Raw genomic sequence first — 27,685 nt, forward strand, 5'->3', positions numbered from 1 at the left:
CTTTCAGATTCTGTGGGACTGCAGCCATGATCCATTTTAAATGTAGAATTTCTAAGTCTTTTGCAAAAAGAAACCCAAAACAAACCAACAGGATGAAGGTTTCCCATACAGATAAAAGACCGAATAACTTACATAGTGTCTGGTGTTCCCTAAGGAGAGAGAGGTAATAAATACTTGGAATGTTAAACCTGGCAGAGGCCAGCCTTCTTCTGCCAACCAAAGCTCTTTAGTGTGGACTGTTTTAGATGTTCTGATGACTTCCATCTGTGATGGTAATGCAGTAAAAGCTCATCAAACTTCTCCTGAACCAAAGTTGTTCCCCAGGTCAAGTGATGCTCTTAATTTATTTAGAAAGTTTGCTATACCTCAGTCCTTAATGGTTATGTCAAATGATAATAACTGTAGCAAGAAGGGCTGTCGGAATACTATTTGCACACAGATGAAATTTAGGAACGAACAGAGAAAAATCTTAACAAGGATATATCCATGTCAGATCCCCACTCCAGCATTTAAGGAAGGGTTTCAGATGGCAGTTTGGCCTACAGCTGTTTCTGTCAAGCTTACTCTCCAAAAGGCCACGGTCTTTGAAATTGCTTCTGAGAAGCACTAGGGACACAAAATCACCTGAGATCTTAGTACATGGTGCAAGCATTGAGCAGTTAGATCTGCAAAATGTGGAAGTGGGCACAGATGGACTGTGGAACGTTAGTGAGACCCTACTGTGGAACGGTCAAAGAATTAAAGAAAGAGAGAAGAAAAATGTTGGCTGGCACCTGTTAGGAAGAAAAGAAAAAGATATCTGCAGTGGTGGCTGCATAGGCATGCTCTTGTGCTGCAGCTGTAGGGAACAAATTCTCTTCCAAGTGCCACTTTTACCATCACGTTGGAGGTCACTGCCTGCAGGTAGGTAGCTGTAGATGACGTGCATCTCCTTTTCTCCTTTTTTTCTGCTCAGTACTCCAATCCAAAAAAACAGAGGGGTGACCAAAGGTGCTAAAAAAGGCAAATACAAATTGGTTAACTCCTATTTGGTGACTTTTTGAATTCATGAGAATAACTAGTGAAATACTTATGTTCCTCTGTCCAGACTGTGCAAGGCCCAGGTGGGTTGTTTCATGTTCTCCTGAGGGACTTCACATGAAAGAGAAGGGGATATCTGAGAGTGGAGTAGATATGCTTTCAAAAAACTCATATTTATTTGAGCATCTTTGCCCATTTTATGGGTTCTTGGTCCCCATTCTTACATAAGAAACCACTTGAAAGAGAGCATCTTATGCAGGTCACCCACTTTGGGCATTTATTGGCTTTACTAATAGATTAGACTCTAATGCACTTCTGAGCCTAAAGTTCTAATAAAGAGTGAAACCGTAACTGTAATTTCAGTACAGGCTAGCCACTACAGCTTGTTGCCATTAAATGCTAACTTCCAGTTTAAAAAGAAAAGAAGGAAGCATGCCATTTAGCAAGGTGTCTAATTTCCATCCAGGAAACTGGTAAGAGCTCTTCCTCAATGATTCCCTGAACACGGTGCTTTAGTTTGTGGTTGGTCATATTGCTAAGAGTGTTACTGCACTTCCTCTGAAACAAAAGCTGTGATGCACAGTGTCCACATTCAGTACAAATGCTTGAGACTCTGATCTCATTCCTTCCTCGTATATATTCAGAGCTGTACCTCTCCTTCTAGGTTTGGGACAAATGAGATTTTCAAATACACAATGCTTTCCTAAATAGAAAAATGCTGTTTCCTGCCCTTTCTTCCTTAGCACGGAAAGCAGAGCTGATCGCTTTTTCTGGCAGAATTTCTGTAGGACGTTCTGTGTGCTTTTTGTCTTTTGTGAGTGTGGATTTGAATGCTGGTTTTGACAACTGCATGCTGCAATTTGGGGTTTGGTGGATACAAATTAGGGCTGGCTTTACACGGAGCGGAGGAGCTGTGCAGCTGCAAAGAAAAGCAGAGGAGGGTTGACAATATCTGTTGAGGTATGAGAAAATGTCATTATACATTCTTCCTGCTTAATCTCCGAAAGAACAGATGTAGAAAGAGACCTGAAGCAGTCTGAGCACATCCCCTCGATGGCACATTTGTGTGTGCCACTCATGATCAGTCTCTGTTCATCTAATTCTTAACGAGTGCCAGCGAGGGATGCGTCACATCATCTGCAGGCAGTCTGCAGAGGTACAGTTCTTGAGGGCCTGGGATAAAAGATACTTCTAACATCCAACCTAAATATCCTTTGATCCCCTTTAAGCTGATAACATCCTTTTCTGTTCCCCCTGGACACCGAGAACAGTCTGTTTATGTATTTCTAGTGTGTTGTTATGTCTCCTCTCTGTGGTTTGCTGCTTGCCTGTGCTTTTTTCACAGCCCTTGCTCCTTCCAGTGCAGAATCCAAGCATTTCCCTTTGAAGATGCTCAGAGCACCTGACAAACTGGGCTTCCTCCTGGCGCTCTCTGTGTCAGTGTGGGCCTTTGTCTGATGCTGTCTGGCTGTGCATTGCACAGGTCTCCACAGTAATGTTTTGAGATGCCCAAGGCCCATTTGTGTTCTACAAAGCAGCAGTGGGATGGACAGAGTAACAAAGCAGCTCTCCCTTTTTGGCAAATGCTACAAAAAGCTGCCGCCAGCTAGATGATTTTTGAGGAACAAAAGGATGGGTTTGTTTCTGTTTATGTTTAGGGAAAAGAGCCGGTTTCAGTGTGTGGCTGTTTCATCAATAGACTTCTTAAGATGCTTTTAAATTTTGCCTCCCTTTGCCCTGCCCCTGCTCTCTCATGAAATAATCTATAGCTTTTCTCCTAGTTAGGGAATTGTGCTCTGCTCCAGCATGTTCTGGGGTGGGCAACCAGAGCTGCAGAGGAAAACAGGCACTAAAAAGATGTTGAATTTGATGGCGTTTCATTCCACCAACACATACGGTTCCAAAATGTTTTAGTTTAGCCAAAAAGAAAGAAAGAAAGCACAGAGAACAATGTGAAAATCAGCACAGCAGGAAAAAGAAACACATCAACCAAAATACTGTGTGTGGGTTTGATCAGTAGCTGCTGGAGTTAACGCGGGGACGTGTGTGTGGAGCAGGAGGCAGATTAAATCAGTGCTCTGTGGGAGTCCTGGGCTCTGTTTGCTGTCTGGGGCAGCATCAGCCTGTCTGTTTTACTAGAGAGAAGAATGCTCTGTCTTTGTGAGAAACGAATCTCCAGCCAAATTCCTTCCTGCTATAATATAACTGACTGCTGTAAAGTTCAAGAAATTGCTAATCATCTTATGGAGAGGGTACCGAGTGGAGTAGCTCAGTATTTAACTGAGCGTCCCCAAAGTGTGATGGGATTTGGAGCTGATGCTTGACAGAAAACCATGACCCCCTTTTGCTGTCTCTAAGTGATAATGTCAAGGGAAAGGAATTTCTTCTTATTATCCCAAGTGTAAGGTTTTTCATTAAGCCATCTTAATTCCACTAGTAAAAAATGACACTGTGTTCTTGTCAAATGGAAAAACGTCTCCTAATGACACTTACTTTATTTCCAACAGGGGCAAGCAGGTCTGACTGGAGAGAGGGGCATTAAGGGATTTCCTGTAAGTGATGTACTTGCGGGTGTGTACGAGACTCAGTTGGGTTTGGTACCTGCCTGGCATGTCTGGTACCATAAAAAAACACTGAGCTGGTCTGCAGCTGGTTCAGCCAGCTCTCAGATACAATGCTCAGGTCAACTGACTCCAGCTCAGAGATTTGCTCAACAAGAGTCCTTACCTTGAGTATTCCTCTGCAAATGGAATGCAAAACATAGCACTGAAATGTGGAGTGTGTCAGAGTGATCCCATAGGCTTTCTCCACCTTGGGTGGCTCAAGGAATGGAGCTGGTGCCTTGCAGCTGTGAGTCTTCCTTCTAGAGCCAGAAGTATCACAGAGCAGCCAGATTCCCATTGATTTTTTTTAGGAGAGGAGGTTACTTGCTCTAAGTTCATTTGTTCTGTTGATAGCGTTTGCCTCATGGGAAGCCCTAGCTGCACAGTGCAAAGCAAGGTAGCATCTATGTCTGCAGCCTTACCAGCCATCTTCTGCTAATGGTCTTTTGTCAACAGGGCAGTCAATGGCATCAAGTGCACTGCAGGAAAGGACTGCTGACAAAGTCCTGTTAACAGGTCAGAGGTGGAGAGCAGTGATCAGGAAGGCAACATGCCAATGGAGGAGATGTGCAGTATTTGCAGATCCCCTCTAGCCAAAGTCTGGCAGACAGAATCCCTTCCCTGCCCTGTGAGGTTCCTGGCACTACCAGAGCTCAAAGGGCACTGTTAACCCAAGGTACATCAGCTGCTCTCGGTGTCCTCTTGCACCTTGATCTGCCAAGCTGAGCTGGAAAACCTTTAATGAGATTAAGAGACTTGGCCAAACGATTTTTTGGCAGTAGCTGAACCAGTGCACGCAGGCGATGTCTGCATAGGCATGTATGGCTAGAGTGCAAACAGAGCTGAAGTTTGGCTGAAAGTGAGTGGAACAAGTTGGGTGTCTTGACTGGCAGCATTCAGAGAGATCCTAGTTCCTCTGGGAAGTTTCTCTTCACCCTTCCTTAACTCCATCTCATCATACTGTACAGCTCCTACAACCTTTTCTTCAGCCCTTCATCCCATCCTCACTCTCTGCTTTGCAAGTATGTCAGGGATGTCCAGTGAGTCTGAAGAGTCCAGGCATTTCCACCCTATTTCATTCAGCCATTTGTTAGGCTTTGTCTTTAGCTTGTGGCTTAATCTCTTTGTGTCTTCTGTTCTTCAGGAAATGCACGAACTTAGGTTATGGGGAACATCAGACCAGCGTTCACAGCACGTAGGGATTTTGCTCACAGAAAGCTTAATGAGCATCTTCAGAGGCAGAAAATGATATGAGTAATTAATGAAAGAAGAAAGGAGGAATTTTATGGTGTAAATCAAAGATGCACAATTGCATGTTTGGGGGAGGAGAACAGCATTTCTTTCTCAACGCTGTGGACTAAGACATTGTTCATTGAGATCTGTTGTAGGTCCAGGCCATGGCAGCCAGCCCCTCGTGCAGCTTGGCCACCCCCAGCCAAGTTTATCAATGTGAGAAATAGCAGTGACCTCTTGGAAAGCTGCTGGGAGCTAGGGCAGAGCTCAGGAGTCATCTTTACTGTGGTCCATTGGAGGGAAGTGATTCTGGGCAGGATCCTCAGTCATATGGAGACAAATTTCTCTTTTTTGTTTGTTTTAGGGTGAACCAGGCAAGAAGGGCGAGGAAGGTGATAAAGGTGCTGATGTAAGCATGGGTTTTTACTGTGGTTTTGTTTTGTTTTGTTTTTGCTTTACTTTGTAGCTCTTTACTGTATTTTAATCATATTCCTTTTGGTTTGTGAGGGGCAAGGCTCCTGTAAGCAGTTAAAAGGGCAGCAGAGGAGATGAAGCTTGGTATACAACATACTGCATGCTAGAAAGCCAGGTCTTAGTGGTCTGTTGGCCATGTTGTCAGCTGCCCTCCTGCATGCTGAACACCTCCTCAGCCCCCACATGTTATTCTCCCACACAAAGCTGCTACAAGGTAAGAAAAGACTACCTGTGGCCAGCCTCAGAGCTTGGTGAGAGGCAGAACGAAGTCATAGACTCATAGAATGGCTTAGGTTGGAAGGGAGCTTAAGGATCATCAAGTTCCAGCCCCCCTGCTGCAGGCAGTGTCGCCAGCCACTAGATCAAGTACTGGATCAGATCCCAGGGCCCCATCCAACCTGGCCTTAATCACCTCTAGGGTTGGGGCATTCAAAACCAATCTGGGCAGCCTGTGCCAGCACCTCACCACCCTCTCAGTGAAAAACTTCTCCCCAGCATCTAATCTAACTTTTCCCTCTAGTTTAAAACCATTCCTCCTTGTTCTGTCAATACCTACCCATGTAAAAAGTTGACTACCCTCCTGTTTATAATCTCCATTTAAATACTGGAAGGCTATAATGAGGTCACCCCGCAGCCTTCTCTTCCCTAAATTGAACAAGCCCAGCTCCTTCAGCCCATCTTCATAGGAGAGGTGCTCCAGCCCTCTGATCATCTTTGTGGCCATCCTCTGGACCCTTTTCAAAAGCTCCCCATTTTTCCTACGATGGGGGTCCCAGACCTGGATGCAGTATTCCAGCTGGGGCCTCATGAGGGCAGAGTAGAGAGGGACAACCACCTCCCTCTCCCTGCTGGCCACTCCTCTTTTGATACAGCCCACAGTACTGTTGGCCTCCAAGCGCACACTGCTGGCTCAAGTCCATCAGGATGAGCACATGTGCCACTGTTTCAGTTTATTTTATAAGGCAGAAGCAAGATGAGGCTTGCCAACCCTCTCGCTTTTCTGGTGTCCCAATGAAGAGAAAGTCCAAGAAACTCAATGACGTTCAGAGTAAACGTCAGGCAAGAGCAAAACCTGTTCTCCAGGTAGTACAGTTATTAACATAAGCTGCATAACATAACATATTTGACAGGAATATACTCCCTGGGTTTGGCTCACTGTAGAAGCAGGAACCAAAGTGAAAGGTTTGGCTTAGTCAGAGGCTCTGCAAATGTAGGGTATAACTGAGGAGATTTTCTTTAGAGATTTCTCCTGCATTCCAACTTCACTCTTGCAGCTTATCTCATGTTTTTATGACTTCTCTTGTTAAATATTTACACTGCACAGTTTGGCATTACCAAGCCAACGTTATGTACAATAAGCCTGTTTTGCAAATATTTAGCACTATTGGTTTTCTTTTCTGTCTTGCAGGGGGAAGGTGTTCAACAACTTCGAGAAGCTCTGAAGATTTTAGCTGAGAGGGTCTTGATTCTAGAGCACATGATAGGAATTCATGGTAAGCCTCGCTGAAGTTTTCTTTTCTATACAACTGGGTCTCTGTTCAGGAAGCTGCCTGATGATTAGATGTCCTCCCAGTGTTCTAAGTCTCTGCCAATGTTACCCAAAAAAATGAATGATCCATGAAGTTCTCATTATTACAACTGACACCAAACCTATTTTCACAATCAGATTTAAAGAAAGTCTCACATGTTCCTCTAAATAGAATTTATATTTTCTATTGAGGCTGTTTGCTCTCCCATCATGGGTGCAATGTATGGCGTCATCCCTTTATGACTGCTTTCTTCCCTTAACCAGAGTGTGGGGTTGTGTAGTCATCACAGATCAGATTTCTCCCTTGGTGGTATTTGAGGATCAATTCTCTCAGAGCTGCCAAAAGTTGCTGTGCCAATTTCTTCCCAACTGAAACACAGCAGAAGCAAAATACTGGTTGAATCTACTATCTCAGGCTGTGAGACACAAGGCAGGTCCATGACACTGAGCTGAATATTTCTTAACTAGATTAATTAGGAACCTCACATGGCCTTGCTTGGCCACGGAACTTCATTCTTGGCCCTGCTTTTAAATGGAGCTGCTACCACACCTTCCCTCAGATCAACATCCACTTCTATTCTCATGGATATTTATATGGCAAATGCTTAGTTTAACTATCTAGAAGTTCCAGATGACTTAAAGCAGTAGTGCAATAGGCTTTGAGAGCCCACAAACCACTCCTGCAGCCAGCAGTCTGCTAAAATGAAAATGCTGTTGGGCACTTCAAAGCCAAAAGAGTGTTGGTGTGTAGTGCTCCACTGTATGGCTGAACAGGCTTGGGTCTCTACACCATCCTCACTGTTCAATGGAGATGTACCTTTTAGAGGCTCAAAGCACTAATTCCAAAAGCAACAGGCAGCAGCACGAGCTTTGGGAAATCATGAATCATGAACCCATGATTTCAGCTGCAGTCATCCTGACCTTACCTCTGCATTAATCTTAGTTTGTTTCATGTTTTCACGGGATTTTATAGACCAAGAAGAGATATTTTTATGCTTGTTTGCTTTGACCTGGTGACAGTGCCAGGAAGATGCCTATTAGGCTCCCTACATAGCAATCCATGCCTACCTGCCTGGTCTTCTGCTAGGAGTGGAAGGGGAACCCTGTCTGTAACTACAGCCCAGCGAATGTCACAGATACAGGACCCGGGGTCTAATCCTCCATGATCTTTTACTTTGCATCTCTGCTTTTACTGTAAAGCAAAAAAATCAGCTCTACAAACTTGTATAGACAATGGAGCATGAACTAGAGAATGCACACAAAGTTTGCCACTGCAGAACTGCCTCGTTTCTCAGTTTTACATGTTGTCTGTTTGGCATTTCAGCAGCATTTTAGCAAGCCATTTTTACTGTCATAAACGTGTTTTCTGCTATTGCCTGGGATGGACATGAGTTATTTGTATCTATTATACTCTATACCAATGTAACTACATCAGCAAAAGTAGATGATTTTTAATTGCACAGCATTTAAAAACTATGTTTAAACATCTATGTTGCATGACTTCATATAAATATTTCCCTTTTTATCCAGTAACAGAGAATTATATTTTCATTCTGTTTTTTTGAAACAGTTCCATTCTTAAGACATACTTAGACTCTACAAAAATACTACTTAGAAAAAGAACTTAGAAAGTGAAGCATGTTTTCCTTATGCTATTATGTTCATCTCTGTTTGTGAATATGCTTTAAAAAGAAAAAAATGGAAAAAGACATAATGCAACAAAGCAGGGCTTCCTTGAGCACAGACCTCCCTTGCAGTGAAGGGCACCACGCAGCTCTAAGTCACCCAGCACCAACCACCTGGTAGTTTTCCCAGTGGAAGTGTCACAAATCTTACCACAGGTTCCTGGGTAGCTCAATTCCACCCAATTCAGAGACCCACGCAGAAATGCCAATCGCATGCTCTCATTTTCCCAGGAAACTTCATGGTTTCAAAACCACAGCCACCCAAGCAACAAGGCAAAACATACCAGCAAACAAACCTCTTCTCTGCAGTGGGAGATTATCTGGCCCAGCACACAGTGGAGAGCAGCCCAGCAGGACACAGGAAAGCCCAAACTGTTTGGCAGTGCATGCTTGCAGCGAGCACAGCACAAATCCTGAAGTCAATTGCTCCCTTGGCATAGAAGTGCTGCCTCAAGTGAACGAACCAAGGCTGGGGGGTCTGGTGTGTGAGGCTGAACCCTTGGCAGGGAAATGAGCAAACAAACATCCCTCTCGGAAGGTAAAAGGATGAAAGCAGGGCATTCCAAGTGATGAGGCAGCATTGCATTGGCAGCATCTGCTGCTGACTGCTGGGAAAATTGAAGAGTGGCCGTAGTCAAAAGCACATCTAGCTCTGTAAAGCAGGATGCTGTAGGAAGAGGACGTGCGTGTTAACATGAAGCATGCTGGGAGAGCAGACAGCTAATATTTATTCCCAGCTTCATGGCTAATGTGGCTGTAGCCTAGGGTGAATCAAGCTTTTCATTCAATCCTTTCAGGAAAGATGTCCACCTTCACAAGGAGTGAAATGGTACCTCTGTCCCCAGGAACATCACTTCTGTGTGACCCCTTGCTAATGCTTTATCCTTCAGTAACAGGAGTCTGTGGGCAATGCTGAGTAGCCATTGCAGCCCAAGGCAAATTGTGATCAATAACAGAGCAGTGTTTTTTATAAAGGAAGGATATATAAGAGATTTATAAAGGAACAGGAGCTGCTGTGTTGCTTGCAGTACTAGTATTTACCCAAAAGAGTTCAGAAAGGGCTAAATATTGGAGTAATACGATGGCAGCAAACACGACTTCTTGTTGGATAGAAAGACAGCAGGAAGGACGACACTTCTTCCAGAAGAGGAATCATTCAGAAAGGCCCATTCAGTCTTTCCTTAGCCTCCCCTTTTAAATAGTGCTTTCCCGTGACTTTCTCTCCTTACAGACTCTTTATCTTCCATTGAGCCAGGCTCTGGACAAGACGTGATCCCGGGTTCTCCTCTGCGAAGCAGCATCAAGATCAAGCGTGGAGGACCTCAGCAGCCTCAAGCCTACCAGATCCTCTCTTCACTGCTGGATGACAGTGAAGCCAAAAGGAGAAGCAGTCGGATGAAGTAGGAGCATCTCTATCTTCTCCCTGCCCGTCCACCAGTTAAAGATACAGTATCCCAGTGCTTAATTACAGAGTGCAAATGAAGTGAGTAGGAAGCTCTAGTATTGGCAGTTGGATTTGCTTACCTGACCAATGCTATGCCCTTATTGCAGGGAGTACCTTACCCAGAGCTTGGAGAGGGTTGTATGGACACTTTTCTTGATTTTGTTATTTTGCCTTTGGAATACCAGATGTCATGGATCCTTGGAAGCTGTCCATAGCAATAACACCTCCTGAATATGTCTCCAGAGTTTAATCATTCCCCTGTTCCCCACAGCCCTTGAAAGTCAGTCGGTAAAGCCCTGCTTAACTGGCTGACATAATCAATCCCAACTAGGCTCAAAGCCAAACCTTAACCTTGTCCTTCAGTGCAGTTGGTGGCATCTGCTTTTGTTTCATGCAGTGGTGTCAAGCTGACTCCCAGTTGAAGGTAACACTTTCATAAGCCTTTAAAGCATTCTTATCTGCAGGGATTTCTCTTAAGCAAAGAACAAATTGGAAAATTCCAGGAACGTTTTAAACTGTTCATCTGAAAATTCTGATTACTGTTCAGAATTCAGCATCAAAATCTCTACTCTACATGTTGCTGATTGCATGTGAATGGCATTAATTGTATTGGTGAAAGGACTTTTGATGAAAATGTTGATAGCGTACACTGACTTCAATGAGATCTGACTGTTTCTGTGAAAATTTAGAGCAGATGGATGGAATATAATGGAACTGCAATGGAATTTTACCATGCTGTGTTCATTTTGCACATACATACAGAGAAAGTTTAGTAACACCAGTAACTATTATCAGAAAATGTAGAGTTAAGAAACTATTACAAAACATCAATAAGGAAAAGTATTACCATGGGTTTTTTTATTCTATGGGAGAATCTTTGCTACTTGAATCCCCAGACAGTGTAACAGCAAATCACACTCTGGGATTAGTCTTGACAGGAGGTTATCCTGCACTCAGAAGCTAAATACAAAATCATTCTACTACTTGCAATAACAACTTTTTGACAAAAGTCCCAGCATTCAAGGTGAAGAGACTGAACCTGCCCTTCAGTGACCAATGAATCTCTTACACCTTCTGTGCAAATCCAATTAGACAAGCCATTCATGTAGACATAGAATTTTGTTAGAAATGGTAAGACTGATCGACACAACCAATGGTACTGTTTTTACTTAGGTGTATATATATATACATTTATCACTCTTCTGTCAAATTTTCACCTTTAGACCAGAACAAAAGTGAGCAAATTGTGTTTGTCATCTTAACACATCAGTCACAAACATTTGTTGCATTCTGTCTGCTTCCTAGTGCAAGGTATATAGCTATCTGAAAGAGTCAAGCAGTACTGCTACAACTACTTTTTGTCAAAAGCTTTTGTAGAAACCAACGTATGTATGTATGGTCCGTGCATTCAGGAATCCTCATCATCCAAAGTGACCTTTCTAAGGTAAAAACACAAACATGCTATACTGGAAATGAACCTTAAAATGAAGTAGTTTTGCCAGCCCATTGACCACGCATTAAATTGACCTTTTGCATATATTGTAAACACACAGAGACATCATAGCACCCAAATGTTACCTCTGAAGGGCATTGTATTTTCAGAAATGAACAGGATAAAGGCTACTTTAGAATAACTGAGTTTGCCAAATGGGTTCGTTTGGCCCCGTTCCCTAGAAATCCAACCATCCTTCTCAAAATGGGCAAAATAGCATAAGTTGATGCTTAACAAGTAACAGAGAAAATTGTCCACATGGAGAAGCTTCTACTGCTGTACAGCTACATAAATAGCTGAGGAGAAATCACAGACCAAGCTAAACATGTATGCTGAGCAGATTGGTGCAAGCTAGAGGTACTGGCTGTATTAAGGGTTCAGATTCAGGAATTAACCAAGCAATATTGAAAAGGTGAAACATTAAATTTCATTTCACTGGTCCTATGACTTCAGGGTTGAATTTGGAGCAAAAGAACAATGGGTCCATTTTCATTTCCCTGGCATTTTGGAGCTTTCACATTGAATTGAAAGAGAAATGTTTTTTCCTCCGAGTTTGCCCTTATGAATTCCAAGCTATTGCATTAGCTTAATGAGTACTTTCTTCATTCATATTGACTAGGATTTCAGATTTTAAATGAAGAAGTTATTTAAAACAAATTAATGGTAAGATGAAAGGGAATGTAATTGAAGTTGTTTCCAATTAATCCTGCCAAGCCAACAGTCATAAGATTGGTTAGGTTTGGGTTGCAACAGTTTTAATTATTGCCTTTTCTAAATTGATTTAAGAGCTATGTCAGCTTTTGCTCTCCACACTTCTTGCTTTGTTCCTGTATCTCTCTTTCACGTGGAACTGTATCTTTAATTTGGGTTACAGTGGGATTAAACCAACTGGACTTCCCCTCTCACCTGGAGTTTCGTTCCTCACTACTTACGCAATGGTTGGACCATGCTCTTGTACAGTCCCAGTTTAAATATGCTGTGAAGGTGAACACAGCCTCACACTCAGCAATTAATGGCATTCATGACTAAGCCAATCACTCCAACCACATTTCCCATCTTAGGCAGGATACTAAGATTCATTTAGCCTGGGCATCTACGCATCTTGCCATGTCTGTGTAACTTAGAGAGTGGATTTATTTGGATGCGTGCTCATTTAGAAATATATTTTAATTGAAATGTTTAGTGCTTTATCTTACATGCATACTGTGCAATACCATAGTGTGTTCTTTTCCTTTTTTTCCTAAGACTTCTTTGAAATTCTTCATGTTTCTTTGAACGCCAGTGTGTTTCTAACTTGGATCAGTTCTGGTGGTAGAAATGCATTCTCCTTGCTGTGAGCTAACCAGAAGCACATTGCACAACTGAAAAATCTTTGCAACTTGTGCACCCTGACGTTCACCAGCAATCTGGTACACCTGGGAGGTGGAGAATGCTTCTCTCCAGAGTATCCAATTTGCACTTACTGTAAAGAATTGATAGCAACCTGGGGAAATAAGAATAAACCAGAGAGAAGAACCCTCATCTGCTCCCACCAAACTCCACAGTAATTTTCCCAACACCTTCCATAGGAACAGGGACAGGCCATAATAAGCAGATCCAAGTTGCCAGCTCACAGGAACTGGTGCACATGGCTTCCTGAAAGTTTGGCTCTGGGATTCACTTTCAATCCCAGTCTCTTCCATGAACTGTTTTAATGTAATGAACCCAACCACTGTGACAAAGGCTTCCAAAAGACAATCAGCTTCTGGAATTACTTCTTAATACAGTATATTGGAAATTCTTTCTCTTCCATGTTTACAGCTTCTGCTTTACTCGAGATTACATTCCGTGCTTGGTGATATAGGGGTTAAACTACTTGCAGTTTCCATTATTGCTTTGAAACCAGGCAATTCAAAGGTGCTGTAACTGTCCACAGTGCACATTCCCACCCATAGAAGGAAACGTTAACTTTTTCACTACTTATTTTACGCAGTATCTTTTTATTTATATCAGTGTGTTTTGTATGTGTGCAAATGGTCCCATTGTAATAAGCTATACAACATTTGGTCTTTAATAGGGCAGCCATAGGCAGTATTTTGCAGTCGTGTAGTTTCTAAACTTAGAACACAAATAAATAATCTCTTCTGACACGATGAGTTAATTTATGGCAGGCTCTAATGTTTGTTGTAAACACAACCTGTTTGTTCCACCTCTTGCATGGTTACTTACCTGTTTTCATATTGCTATGTTATTGTTCAAGATACCTATTTCTCTTTATTTGCTATGGGTTTTGTTACTGTATATGGAATGTTTTGTATTCAGCATTTTCTTACAGAGCAGAGTGGGAACAGTATTCAAGAACCCACAAATACCAAAGACCTTTCATGTAATGCACTGAGAAATAAACATACTGTAAATGAGTATGATGTCAGGTGTCCTGCATTTACAAAGTTCAGAGCAAGTTCAAGCAGAATGCATCCTGAAATTAAGGCATCTGTTTTTCTTTCCTGCCATCTCAGCTTTCTCTCACTGTATGTATGCAAATCCGGGTAGGGAAGGAAGGAAGGAAAGAAAGAAGGAAGAAAAGAAGGGAAGGGAGCCTTGGTAAGCCTTCAAGCAACGTAAAGTTTGCACATCCTGCATTGCAAGGAAGCCTCCACAGCCAGGCATGGGAGGAGGTGGCAAAGGACCCCAAGTGCTTCTGTCATAGGTGACACGTCTGGTTTCTGAACTTGTTTTTGCTCCCTAATACAAACAAGAGATGTGTAAATCACAGCCAGTGCTCTCCCCACTGGTCATATCACACCATAGATACGCAGCTATCACTACTGTAGCAAAGTACTGTAAACAACGAGAAACGTCCACAGAGTCAAGGCCTCAACTTCATGCAGATCTTTTTGCAGTGCTGATCAGGAGAGGCTCAAGGTAACTTGTTGCCAAACATTCCCATGCAGCACTGCTCTGGGTCCTTCAGGGTGTATTTATCTTGTTTTTGTGTCCAAAGATCTCCAACTCTGATATATTTATCCTTGCACAAGTCCCCTGAGGGAAGGCAGGGCTGTTAATCACTAGTGTACGGATTGGGAGTTGCTGGATAAAAGGCCAAACTAATTTCTTGGGACGTTTGTGGCTGCATTGGTCTGCCAAGTACCAATTAGCTTCAGGTCTGTGCTGGTCTCTGGGCCATTGCGGCCAGGGACTGTAATCATAGGGGAAATGGTTCTTTTCCCAATGCTTAACACAGTACAAGGAAAATCAATGGCAGAGTTAACAGCTTGCACTTCTAGCAGGAGCTGATCCCCAAAACACACACAAGCAAAATACTGATAGCCTTTGAATAAACTGTCTTAACCCTTCAATCCCATTTTTTATCCACATGACAAACTGCATAACATATGTCCATAGTTCAGCGAGGAGAAGGTGTATTAGCCACTGTCCATTGAATAAAACACAGCAGTCCATTCTTAACAATGACAGTGATTAATTACTGCAACAATTTGCCAGAGGATGTGGTACAGCTTTTGCCACTACACATTTTTCAAATTAAGTGGACTTTCTCCTCCTAATTGTGTGTGTGTGTGCGTGTGTGTCTGTGTATTCCAATTCCAAGCAGAATTAATTCAGCAAAGCCATCATGGACATTACAAATGCCCATTCTTGAACCTGCCTGCATTGTGTGCAGTTCTACACAGTGCTGGGTAGATCTGCTGCTGTTTCACTGTCTATACAAATTCATTAGTGCATGCCAGCAAGAACTTTTTAGTAGCTTCATACTAAATGAGGGATGCCCTGAGCACACCTCCAGGACATGCACTCTTTGCACAGAGGTCCAACCTACACCAACTGACCATGAAAAACACTCAGCATGGCAACTGTGGGCTGAGATGGGCCAAGGACCAAGACAAGCTGGAGGTGCCCCACTGATCCTACACCAGTGAGTGGAAGGGAAAGGCTGAGTCAGAAAGACCAGAACTGTGTAGCACCAATGTGGCTGTGCCAGCAAAAACCTGACTTACGCATAACTGGATGGAGTTAATGTTCAGCCAATAACACCAACACTGCAAAGGTTAGACTTTAGACTTAGATCAGAAAACGTATTGGCTGAGAGATCAACAGTGCACTATAGGATCTCTCTGCTCCTTAACCACAAAAACGTCCTCAGAAATGGATGGAGCCCAGGTCTACCTGGTGACAGGAGGATGTGGTTTTATTGGGGAAAAGATCACAGAGCTCCTGTCTCAACAAGACTACATCAAAGAAGTCAGAGTTTTTGATTCAGTAGCAAGAAAAGAAGTAGAAAATTTTGCCACAGGTAAGAAAAGAGCATCAACTTGAATTTAGCAGACACAACCCTCCCTTTCAGGACAGGTGGTATTATGCTGGAGATACCACAGTTACAGGCATGGGGTGGAAACAAGGATTGAACAGACAAAACCTATGCTCCAATAGCTAAAAATTCAAAAAAACAACCAAAAGGCAGGCAACAATAGAATCAAGCTCAGCATCTGCTACAGATATTGCATAATAAATTACTTAATTGTGAGAGAAGCCTACAGCCAATGTGCTGTGCATAAAATGGAAGAGGTGAGGCTCAGTAAACATGCTCAAAGATATTAAATTATTCAATTTGATCACAATTCTGAATGTTGCCTTCTGATGTTTCACCAGAACTGATTACAGTGAGATATGTAGGGGAGAAGCAACTCGTTTTACTGGATTTGAGAATACCCACCCCAAACAAGCCAACCAACTCACATGGCTTTGCAGGGTTAGTAGCAGGCTGAGGCTCTCTCTCTCTGACTGTCCAACCCCTCAGCTTGCTTCCACTGAGAAAGTAAAAATGGCTCAGTGTTTTTTAAAAACAACCTTCACGATTTGACAGCCTACCTCTCTACTGCTTTCTCCTTTAGGTTAGGGAGGACTGTGGTGCTTCTTTCTTTTCCATAGTTGACAATTCTGCATCCCACTCGCATTGCTCTGTTCTGGAAAAGCGTCACTGAGGGCAGGACAGAGGCCAGCTGTGGCCTTCCCAGTGCTGAGTAAAGCAGAAGAATGTCATAGAATTATAAAATCATTCAGGTTGGAAAGAACATCTAGTCCAACCATCAACCCATCGCCACTACACCGCTAACCATGTCCCTCAGTGCCGCGTCCACTCTTCTTGTGAAAACCTCCAGGACAGTGACTCCGCCACCTGCCTGGGCAGCCTACACCAACATCTCACCATTTGTTTCTTCCGTCCTGCACCATAATCCCTTTTCTTGCCTGTCAATCCAATTAAGCCTTTTTCCCACTTGCAAGTTCCTGCCAACAAGTGATCTGGCCCAATTATTTTATGAGGTAGGTTGGGCCTGTTACCTCTTCCCTACTACACCCATTATCTTCTCTTTGTCCCTATCTCTATCAGCTCATACTCTAATCATCCAGCATACTTTGGAACCCTCCCATTTAACGTTATCTGCTGATTTAACAAATATGCCACATTCTTGATGAAAACAATGAAAAGACCTTAGGGTAGCTACCTACCACAGCTGGCAGTTCCCTCGGAGCAGTAATTCAGCTTCGTGCTCACCCTCATGTGGCTTATTGGGACCTGTTTGACTGATTTGCTTATGGGAATGACATGGAGTCTCCAGACCCCTTCTAAAATCAGGACAGATGACACTGACCTGCTCTCCTACGTCCAAGTGTCATAAGAACAAAAGAGATTTATCTGACATGACCTATTCTTGACAAATCCACATCAGTTGCTACTATTCTCCTGGTTATCCTGTGGGTACTTACGCACATATTCTTCAAGCACACATTCCTGAAATTCCTGGTGTTGACATTAAGCTTTTCCAAATTTTCCTGGCTCTTACTTTACCTCCCTTCTAAACGCAGGCGTTTCAGTTGCACTACTTCAGTGTTCCACTGCCTCCACCAAAAGTTCTCTGGAGTATATGATAAAGCAGTAATCCTGCAGTTACATCAGGTACCCAATTAGCAGCCCTGGATAACACTCATCAGGCCTTAACAATCTGCAGATTTCTCTTGGTGCTTGACACCTCTCTGCTTATCCCTGACCGCTCTCTTGCTGGTCTTAATTGCACCCAGCTGCCTTAAGACAGGTGATCAGAATGAAGCCATATAACACTTCAGCCCAGGAGGCTCATGTAAAAGCATGACAATTAGTGGTAGATGCCAATAACAGCCATGTTTAGAACAGCTATTCAGAGACACAAAATAGAAGGAAGGAGGAAAATTAGCCAGACTTCTCAGCGGCTCAAAGGAAGGAATTTCCTAAAAAGTTTTAACTAATATATTGTATTATTTTCCCTCCCCCACCTATAGTATTTGCAATTTAAATGGAGTTCTGGGCAATATCCTTCAAGCTTGCTTCATGTTATTCCCACCATGCTGTAGATATCTTCTTCACGTGTCCCAGAGTAAGTCCTCAGCCAGCCCCAGCTCAGGCCCAGCTGTCTCCCCATGTAGCTCAGTGCTATCCTCAACTCCATGTGAGATCCCAGTGACAGCTGCTGTTATTCTGACCCACAGCTGGTGTAAACTGGCAAAGTGCTGCACTGAATTAAACCAGATGTGTATCTGGTTTCTTGGGGTTCATGAAATGGGGATGTACTTCCCCCCAGGGCAATGTATTCCAATAGTACAGTTGGCAAGCTGCTTCTTGCCCTGCTGAGAAGAAAGCTTTCCAGGCAGGATCCTCATTCTGCAGGAATGTGAAGATGCTGTTTTGTATTTTTTCCCCTGCATCTATGCTTATATTATTCTTCTCCAGCTACCACTCATGTGACAGTGATGAAAGGAGACATTCGAGACTACAGTCTGCTCCTTGCTGCCATGCAGGGCGTTCACGTGGTTATCCACACAGCTGCTATTGTGGACTACAGAAACACTTTACCCTTTTGGGAAATGAAAGCTGTCAACGTTGGGGGTAAGTTCTTTAAAACAAGCAATTAAGCAAAATACATCCTTAGAATCGTAGAATCATTAAGGTTGAGGAAGACCTCTAAGATCATGTAGTCCAACCATCCACCCACCACCAGTATTTCCCACTGCCCATGTCCCTCAGGTGCCACATCTCCAGTGCTCTGGATTGCCTCCAGGAACGGTGACCCAACCACCTCCCTGGGCAGCTGTGCCACTGCATCATCACCCTTTCTGAGAAGTTTTTCCTCATATTCAGCCTTAAATACAAACGCCTTGGTGTGAAGTCATGCAAGAGACTACAAAATATGTATCTCCTCTGGTTAAGAAGCGTTAGCTTCTGTGTCCTCTAAATTTGCAAAGTTAAATCTGGACCCAGACATTGGATAAGTTATTCTGATCAAGGACATAACTTTCACTAATAGTACTGATTCAGAACATAGCTAGAGTGGTAGGAAGCTGTCTGGCATGTGAGAAAGACATCAATTAAAGTTGAGTTAAAGTGATGCTATTTCTAACTATTGTGTAACTACATGCCACACCTAGCCAAGAGCTCCACAGCGTTTTCTTCCTATCACCAAGAGCTGCTTTCATGCTAGGTGCAAGATCTGATTAAAGAAAACTTGTTCAATCTCAGAAATAAGCACAGCCTATAAGAACAATGAAATCCCAATTACAGCAGCAACTCCACTGGTATCTCTGGCTGTTACCTACTAAAACAGCTGTGAACCAGAAGGAAAGAATTTTGTACACATATATACACACCAACTTGGTAACTGCTTAGGGCTCCTACTACTTGCTGATTCATTCAAGGGCAACATTAAACTACATTGCTGTAGTTATTTCCAAAACCAGATGCTTTTAAGAGCCTGTATGGTGTGAGCACACCAAGGATACTCAGAGACAGAGGGCTCCCACTGCCCTTTAGAGGCTTTGTGAGATCTTCCTTTTCATTGCCAGCTTGCTGCCTTCCCTTGGATGGCTTCAAGCAGACCTGCCTACATTGGGCTGCTGCCTTCACCAGGACTGCTCAAAATCTAGAGCTGAAAGATACAGTTTTCCATTCGTCATTGCGGATAGAAGAATGCTGAACTGTATTTCACACATACTGTAGAACTCATGGAAGAGAAAAGAGTCAGGACAGGTATATCATCCTAGCTGGCTCCTGTATAACTCAGGTCACAGAAATTCACCCAATGACTGCCTTAAGCACAACAATTTGTGGATAAATTGAACAGCCAAAAGATTTTTTGCCTAGGATTAGGAACTGCAAGTAAATGGGCTATCTATCAAGTCTTTCAGCAAATCGTAATGGTGCTTAAGAATATTAGTGTGGCTGTAGTTAATTACTATAGCTGGCAAGAATTTACGTCTTTGTTCTGCTTTGATACCCTCCTTTGTTTCAACCTCTAGTTTCTGAATCCTTGACTAGATTGAGGAGCCCATTTAGTCACTTAGTCTTTTAAATCTGCTTTTTGTTAAGCTGAATGATGTTAATTCATCTGTTTCCAATTATGTTTATCAACTGAGGTTGTCAGTAACTTTATACAGTGGTAGGTTAATGGAGAATTAAATTATTTTCCACTGGTCTTCATACTGACTTACGATCTCTGAAATTATCCTAAATTCAGGATTTCTTTGATAATTTTACCAGGAGTCTGTTGCAATGGTTTTCACCCTTCAGTCACCACTCACTTCTACAAAGCAATATATGCAACTAAAACACCAATTCTTTTGTCAGAAGACTGCAGTTTACCATGTTGCCCATGCAGTTGTTAATAACCATAGAGATCGTCACATTACAACTAAAATTGTAGCTGCTGCTCTGGTGTTATAAACCATCCATACCTGTGCAATTGTACCCAAGGGACAACAGCTTTAACCTACGGCTATGAAAAGGATGGATCTATTTAAGACCTGTAAATCTCATGTGACCTGTATAGTAGAAACCAAAGTAGTTAATATTTCTCCTTCCCGACCTGCCTCACAGGTACTGAAAATGTGTTAAGGGCCTGCTGTGCCCTGAACATCCCATATGTTGTCTACACAAGCTCCATAGCTGCAGTGGGACCCAACATTTTGCACGAGCCCATGCTCAGGTAAGGCCCAACACATTGTTTTCATCCCTACAGATTTTTGCTATGAATCCAAAGCAGAACAAGCGTGCTCCCAATTCTGTTGATTCCTTCACTCCTTCATGAAAAGCACACCTCCTTTCAACATAAACTTGAACAGTATTGGATACACCTCACTGAAAGAGTTGGTTGTGAGATGTAGGACTTAACAGCACCTCCAGGCTACCTTCCGTGTGTATGGACCTGTTCTTCTAATCACTAAAATCAGTTTGGCATTGGATCTCAGCCACTCAGGGTTTGACAAGGCCAAATTTTATCTTGCTGTTGGGTAAAAGTTTTTTTCTCTGCTTCACACTGAGTTGGCTCAATGGGTAGGTGATGCTCCATCACAGACCAACTTTCCCTGCCTGTTAACTCCATAGTGAATTGCTAGCAGACCTGTGACAAGCTCTTAGTATCAAAAGAGAGCAAAGTAGAGCTTTAGAAGCCCTCCAGGGCAAAGATGGCATTCGGAACAATGAAAGACAAAGGCTGAAATTACAAGTTGGGGTTGCCTTTTCCTATCTTTGATTTCCAGAATGGACTCTCACAATCAGCGGACATTGCTGTTCAGGACCCGGATACCTTTGGTATTCATGGGACACAGGAACTGCCCTGGGGCACTTGAACTCCTCTTTCTGAAGATCAAGAACTGAAGTTCTGGTTAAATTTGAAGTTGGGTGGAGATGGGTGCAGTCTGACACACAAAACTGTAAGGCTTCTTGTTAATTTGCACAGGCTGCTCAAACCATGCAAGCTTGTGTGCAGGGGGAATCTGGCTCAGAATCAAGTTGTTTCTCTACAGGCAGTCAGTCTAGACATAGCTGGCTTCAGTCGCTGGGCTCCAGCAATTGGAGCCTGGCTAGAAAAGGCTGCTTAAGGCATAACTTAAAATGACCAACAAGCCTAAATTTCATACTCACAAGTAAGCTAAGCACAGTTGTTCTGAAGAGCATTTAAATACCCAAGTCCATAGAAATAAATGTCTCATATGAAAAAGTCTGTGAGAACAAAAAACCTCAACCCACTCGGGAGCATGAGCACTAGAAGTTCTAGTATCAATGAAAGGCTATGAAATTTGGTTATTAACATATCTAAATCACTTCTAAAAACAGATGTATGTGTTCGTCTTTCTTAGAATTATAGTCCTGTAACTTGAGATGCATGTAAATAGGTGTTTTGATAAAGATTTGTGGTGGATATCCCAAATGTTGCTTGAGAGGACAGTTCCTTGCCTTAGAGTCATGCCCTTGTGGGCACAAGCAAAAGCCCATCCTGCTGCTCACAGAACGTATACACAAATGAGCATCCTCTCCCCACCAACTCACAACCCTTTCCTGCCACAAATGCTAATAAAACCACCAACTAGAGCCTGTAAGTTGCTTTTCAAAAACATACTCACGTTCTGCCATCACGTTGTGAGAAGAAAGCCTGTTTGTCAGAGTGGTTCTTCTCCATAGATTTTCACTTTTAATTCCTGGAATTAAAGTGAGAGAAGAGTAAAATAATTACACAGCTTGTCTTACTAGGGAGCCTAGTGCGTACTGGAAGGCAATGTAACATGGCTCTGCTTGGCACAGCTGCCCAGGGAAGCGGGGGGGTGATCATTCATGGAGGTGTTCCACAACCGTGGAGATGTGGCACTGAGGGATGTGGTCAGTGGGCATGGTGGGGTGGGCTGGGGTTGGATTTGGGGGCCTCGGGGATCTTCTCCAACCTTAATGATTCTGTGTGTCCATGCAGGGACATGGTTTAGTGAGCATGGTGGGGGTGAGCTGATGGTTGGACTTGATGATAGAGGTTTGTCCAACCCTAATGACCTTATGATTCTAAGGCTGAAAGCAAAGGTGATGTAGTTTCCCTATCCCCACCCAATTTGTTCTGCTCTTGTTTGCAGCCAATGATCAAACTTGCCTTACTTTTCTGCTCTGTCCCCTTTCTCTATCACTCCTTATATAATTTCATTTAATTCACTTTTAGGTGCTGGGGAACTGACACAGACAAAGCATGATTAGTCTCTGGACAGGGTGATGGGTGCAGGGATAATGCTCACACCTCAGCATCCTACAATAATAGAAAATGCCTCTGTCAGTCTCAATCCCTCTGAGACAGCCGCCGCTGAGATACCTTCTGACAATGCTGCTCCAGTCTTATTAGCGTTCAGTTATCTGTGATCGTTTTGAAAAGCAAGAGCATTATGCTGAGCTCTTTGTTACGACCAAGCTTCAAAAGGGGTGGGGGAAGGCAAACAGGAGCAGAGCTCTGCAGCTAAAACGGCAGGCAGGCTGCCCCTTTGTGAAGCTTCACAAGGCAAAAAAAGAAATTCAGATAGAAAAAAAGAATGCAATTAAAACAAGAACTTCTAGATAACCCCCCTAATTGTCTTGGGCCTCTCTTGGGCTCTCAGCAAACTGTGCACAATCAATCTTTTGCTGTGCTTGTTTGCTGGTTTGTCTCCTGTTCATCAGCCGTAAACACGGGGAGGGGAGGAGGGTTTGTGCTACAAGCCTGTGTGCTTGGGGATGCTGAGTTTTTGAGGCTCCTCATTTATTTCTGTTGCTCCCAGCTGGGATATCTGATGCACAAGCTACTGACTGAAGAAAGGCAATAGCATTATCCATGTTTTACAGGCGGTGATGTGAGCGCAGAAAAGAGCAAGTGAGTTGTCCAAGGTCAAAGCAGGAGCCTGAGTCAGAGCTCGCTCTCCTGTGGCCCAGAGCTTAACAAAAAGACCTCTGCTGCAGAATTGCTGCCTGACCTTATCAAAGGCCACTTAGCCTGTCCTTAAAGCACAGCTGAACCCTGTCTGCATCACACTGCTTTGGGTGCTCTACACCTGGCACAGTTCAGTGTTTGCCTAGGGTGAATTTCTGTAGGACAGCGAAATAGTCAGCAAATAGATGTGAAAACGTGAAGGAAGTCTTTGAGATCTCCTGCAGCACACTGAATGGGGAGAGAGCCTTCTCATGCAACAGGGAGCAAATGGACACATGGTCTGCATTTATGGTCCCTCCAGTGTTCCAAGCAAGGCTTCTTTGCTCTCTGACAAATCCACAGCCCCCTAATCTTCCTAACCAAATCCTGGAATACTGAGATAGAATCAGTGGGACAGGAACACCCATGCCTTTGTGGGGAATGCTGCTTTCTTGGTTCTCCTTGGAATTATTTCAGGACCTGTGAGGGCAGTTATGTGTTGAGCCCCATTGACTTAGGAGTCACATCCAGTTGAGGAGCATGTTGTCTTCCTCCACAGTGGCAACCAGGGGTCCCAAGCACAGCTCCAAGCCCTGTTGACCTAATTCAGGGACCTGGTTTTCTGCTCGTTCCCTCAAACATAGCCTGCTGGGGCAGATAAAGAAAACCTCAGCACAAATCTGGTGATTGTACATCTTCCAGGAGCTCTTTCTCATCACCAGCAAACGCCTCCCAACTCTAATCAACAATATGAGAAAATTAAGGTGCAGCTTCTTTTAGTTTAAAGCTCACAAGAGGCTTCTCACTACCTCTAATGAAAAAAACAAAACAGGACTGCTCTCGTTTTCCTGCCCTCCATCATCTTGTGCTCTTTCCACCTTGTTCAGCCACTTGAGAGTTCTTAGAAGGGTAACGGCACTGCCTTCTAATTTCCCTGCCAGAATATTGTTTGCTTCAATCACACAAAAGCAAATTCACCTCTCAGAGATGAAACCATTGCTCTCATGCAAACCTGCTTTTGCCTAACACCACAGAATCACTTGGTATTCGAGGCTTTATTTCACCTGAGCTGCAGTAAGGATCTTTCTTAAGCCCTGCATGACGCACCGTCAAAACTTATACACTGCAAAGTAGGGGTTAAAGTAAATCACACAGAGATAAATGTCTCCCAGGTCTGGACTCCAGGGTTACTCACATCTCAATCTATTTCAGAGGAAATGAGGACACCAAATACAGCGGGGAAGTGGAGCTGCCTTATGGGAAGACGAAGGCCATGGCAGAAAGACTTGTATTAGAAGCCAATGGGAAAAAGGTAAAAAAGTCAATGGTGGTATCCATGGGGTTTCAGCACAGGATGAGCAGAAGGAGAAAGCTGGTTAGAAAGAATCATGGAATAGAATCATAGAATCATTAAGATTGCAAAAGACCTCTGAGATCTTCCAGTCCAACTGTCCATCTACCACCAAGACCCCAGAGTTTGTACCTAACTATTTCTCCAATGGCTTCTCTGATATGTATTCACCACATTGCCCCAAGCTCACCAAGAGCCAATACTCCCACAGCATCACAGAGCTGCCATGTATTTGCAGGATCAAGTTGCTCTACCCTCTGTACCTATTCTCAAACTCCACCAAAGGAGTGAAGCTTTGGAAAGCACTGTATTAAATTATGGTTTGCAAAACCAGGCTCACCTGGTGCACAAAAGGTGTATTTTCAGACAGCGTGAGTTAAGAATCAAAAGTTTGATTTCCTCCAATTTCCCCAAGTATTCTGGTTCCATCTTCCGCACCAAAGATCACTGTGGAAGATTCTGCCTACAAATCCATCACTTGCCAATACTCCTCCCTGATTTTTCAGCTCAGCAATGGTGGTAAACTCACGACCTGCATCATCCGTGCAAACACAGTATATGGGGAGAAAGCAATGTTCCTTCACGACTTGTATTTGTCTGCCAAAGCCCATAACGGTGTGTTGAACTACCTGGAGCCTGAACACACAGAGCGCAATTCCACGTACGTGGGTGAGTGAGTGATGGATCTCTTTGCATGCAGTGCTACCACAGGAGATTTTGCATGTTGGCTTACTCGTAATCCTTGAACACAGAAAAATGAGTATAGTGACTGAGTGGAAACAATTCTACAAGCACAAAACTCAGTCTGGCTAAAAGAATTTATAAAGCACTTGTTTACATTTTATTGTTTTCATAGAACCATTAAGGTTGCAAAGGCCACCAAGACCATCCTGTCCAACCATCAACCCAATGGCTGTGACCACTCCAGACCATGGCACTCAGTGCAACGTTCAACCTTTCCTTGAAAATCACTAGCAAAAAGGTTTTCTTTTTTTAAATTCTCCTCAACATAAGGAAAAATGTTGTTTCGAAAACTGAAAAATAGCAGAAAAGAGTACAAGAGTCCCGTTTGTTTCTTTTTCTAAGGCAATGTTTCTAGAAATCTATGGAGGAAAACAGAGAAATTGAGGGAACATCTTTAAAAATTTTTTTGTTTGTTTGAAAAGACTGGTTTACTTACAAGAAATTAAGCCAGCTACTTATAAAATTAGAAAAGGCATTCATTGTAGAAAAGATTGTACTTCATAACTGAGTTTTGTGAGCACGACAGGCTGCTCCCAAAGCCTCTCAAAATCACAGAATCCTTGAGATTGGAAAAGACTTCTAAGATCATCCAACTCAACTATCCACCTACCACCAATATTGCCCACTGACCATCTGAGGTACCACATCTGAAGTAGTTTGTTGTTGCATTGAGTGCATTACAGGAAGAGTACAATTCACCACTCAATCATGTGGAGCTTTAGTTATTTCTGTGAAGCTCACATGTCCTTTTCCAAAAGTGCAGATAACAGTGCTTTGAAATTGCTGTTGCAGTGGAATCAGGCCTGGATAAATCAAATGACTTCTTCAAAGGCTTCTCAGCAGAGCCAGGAATAAAACCCCCAAGCTCTGCCTGCCATTCATCCTGATCACACTACAAAACAGTGCCCTTTCGCGTCGAGTGAACCCGTGTCACAAGGAATGTTAAATGTCCTGCTCAAAGGGGAAACCAAGGGTTGAAAGGACCTTTGAGGCCTGAATTAACTACTCCACCCCTCCTCAGTACAGCTGAGCACACGATGAGCGCCATCCCTACATCGTAGCACTGCAGTTGGGATCCCATGCTCTCACTCCCATAGTAAATAGGCAAACATTGCTCCTCCTGAGCACCTGTTTCTCTGCTCCTCTTATTTCTCCAGGGAATGTCGCATGGATGCATGTTCTCGCAGCCAGGCACCTGCAGCAGAAACCAGACATACTTGCTGGGCAGGTGTATTATTCCTATGATGACACTCCGACAACAAAAGCTTTTCTGATCAGGTATCAGCTCTTGTCCTGTATGGACCCCTCAATAAGACTGGGCTCACACATCCCATACTGGAAGATGTGGTTACTGATACACCTGCACAGGATAATCGAGGTCATCCTGTCCCCTTTCTGGAAGCCACAGCCTTTCCTAAACCTCCCTTTGCTGCACACGATAGTCACCACCTTCTCCTACGAGACAGACAAAGCCTTCAGGCACTTTGGGTACAAGCCCCTCTACAGCTGGCAGGAGAGCAAGGTGCGGACGGCGCGGTGGCTGGAAGTGGCCGTGGGGAACCTGTCCTCTCAGTGATGGAAAGAACCCTTCCTAAAGATCCTGTTACCCTTCATACGTGGCTTATTACATCTGTTTTGAAATATTACCCTATAAAAATAAACTCCTACTCTCTTGCACTGACGGCACAGGAGCTGACTTGCATTCAAGCCCCATGGTTGGATGCCTACAAGTTCAGGCAGTTTTCACTGGAGTTCGAAGAAATGGGCTGTTTTTACAGCAGTGGTTAACATCCAAAATTAATTCTGTCAGTTTGAGACTGCTTAAGTACTCCTGTGTTCTGTGAACATATAATCATCTCTTGAGTTTTCCTACAGTTGAAGTGTATGTGTGCACAAATAAAAGCTCATTTTAATTACTTCCCTAATCCTCCTGGAAAAAAAAAAAAAAAAGAAATAGAAGCAAGTTTCAGCGTGGCATCTTTGATAGAAATGATCGAGATTTGCTTCTTGTTAGTCATAGTAATTACCCTGGAAAGGAAGTGAAGGAATACGCTGGGAGCTGCCAAGTGAACTCCATGGAAATTCACTCACAGGAGAGTTCTTTGCAAAATGAGCTTCCAAACCAAAAATAATTTGCTCAGGTAATTCGTGAATAATTTCATATGACAAATAAATCTGGGGCAAACTATTACAATCTGTCCACAGAGAATTTGGGAAGGTGAACCGTGCAAGTTATGGAATCACAGAACGCATGGAGTTGAAGGACCCTTCAGTGCCACCTGGTCCCACTCCCTGCAATGCACAGGGATGCCCACAGCTCTCAGTTCCTCACTTTTTTACTCTAATCCTTTGTGCAGAGAGTTTTTAAATAAAGTGATTAGTAAGGTTGCTGGA

General features: G+C 43.3%; 2 protein-coding genes and 1 long non-coding RNA gene across 3 annotated transcripts in view; 2 read left to right on the forward strand and 1 right to left on the reverse strand.

The window, feature by feature from the left end:
- The window catches only part of COL26A1 (collagen type XXVI alpha 1 chain), a 157,070-nt gene extending 143,219 nt beyond the window's left edge, over positions 1-13,851 (forward strand). Inside the window, exons 13-16 of the mRNA XM_042879798.1 lie at positions 3,528-3,572; positions 5,221-5,265; positions 6,739-6,823; positions 9,775-13,851. Of these exons, the coding sequence (XP_042735732.1) occupies positions 3,528-3,572; positions 5,221-5,265; positions 6,739-6,823; positions 9,775-9,947 (348 nt within the window). The 3' untranslated portion in view covers positions 9,948-13,851. The remainder of the gene's footprint in view (positions 1-3,527; positions 3,573-5,220; positions 5,266-6,738; positions 6,824-9,774) is intronic.
- LOC122184669 lies at positions 580-17,087 on the reverse strand. Its single transcript, XR_006180596.1, has 3 exons — positions 16,985-17,087; positions 16,346-16,493; positions 580-993 (listed from the first exon to the last, which is right to left on the reverse strand). It is a non-coding gene; the product is annotated as an uncharacterized LOC122184669 (long non-coding RNA).
- On the forward strand, positions 15,558-27,685 carry HSD3B7 (hydroxy-delta-5-steroid dehydrogenase, 3 beta- and steroid delta-isomerase 7). The gene is made up of 6 exons (XM_042879797.1): positions 15,558-15,770; positions 18,240-18,395; positions 20,379-20,487; positions 24,409-24,508; positions 25,054-25,216; positions 26,449-27,685. The coding sequence occupies exons 1-6, from the start codon at positions 15,623-15,625 to the stop codon at positions 26,865-26,867; spliced, it is 1,095 nt and encodes a 364-aa protein (XP_042735731.1). The 5' UTR covers positions 15,558-15,622; the 3' UTR covers positions 26,868-27,685.

The sequence above is a fragment of the Lagopus leucura genome, unplaced genomic scaffold, assembly GCF_019238085.1.
Source record: "Lagopus leucura isolate 7727_CA_CO unplaced genomic scaffold, USGS_WTPT01 Super-Scaffold_100024, whole genome shotgun sequence".
NCBI lineage: Eukaryota > Metazoa > Chordata > Aves > Galliformes > Phasianidae > Lagopus > Lagopus leucura.

Coding starts and splice junctions, on each gene's coding strand:
- HSD3B7 (XM_042879797.1), top strand. CDS start 15,623: ATGGATGGAGCCCAGGTCTACCTGGTGACAGGAGGATGTGGTTTTATT. Junction 15,771..18,239: donor AGTAGAAAATTTTGCCACAG/GTAAGAAAAGAG, acceptor ATTCTTCTCCAG/CTACCACTCATGTGACAGTG. Junction 24,509..25,053: donor TAGAAGCCAATGGGAAAAAG/GTAAAAAAGTCA, acceptor CTGATTTTTCAG/CTCAGCAATGGTGGTAAACT.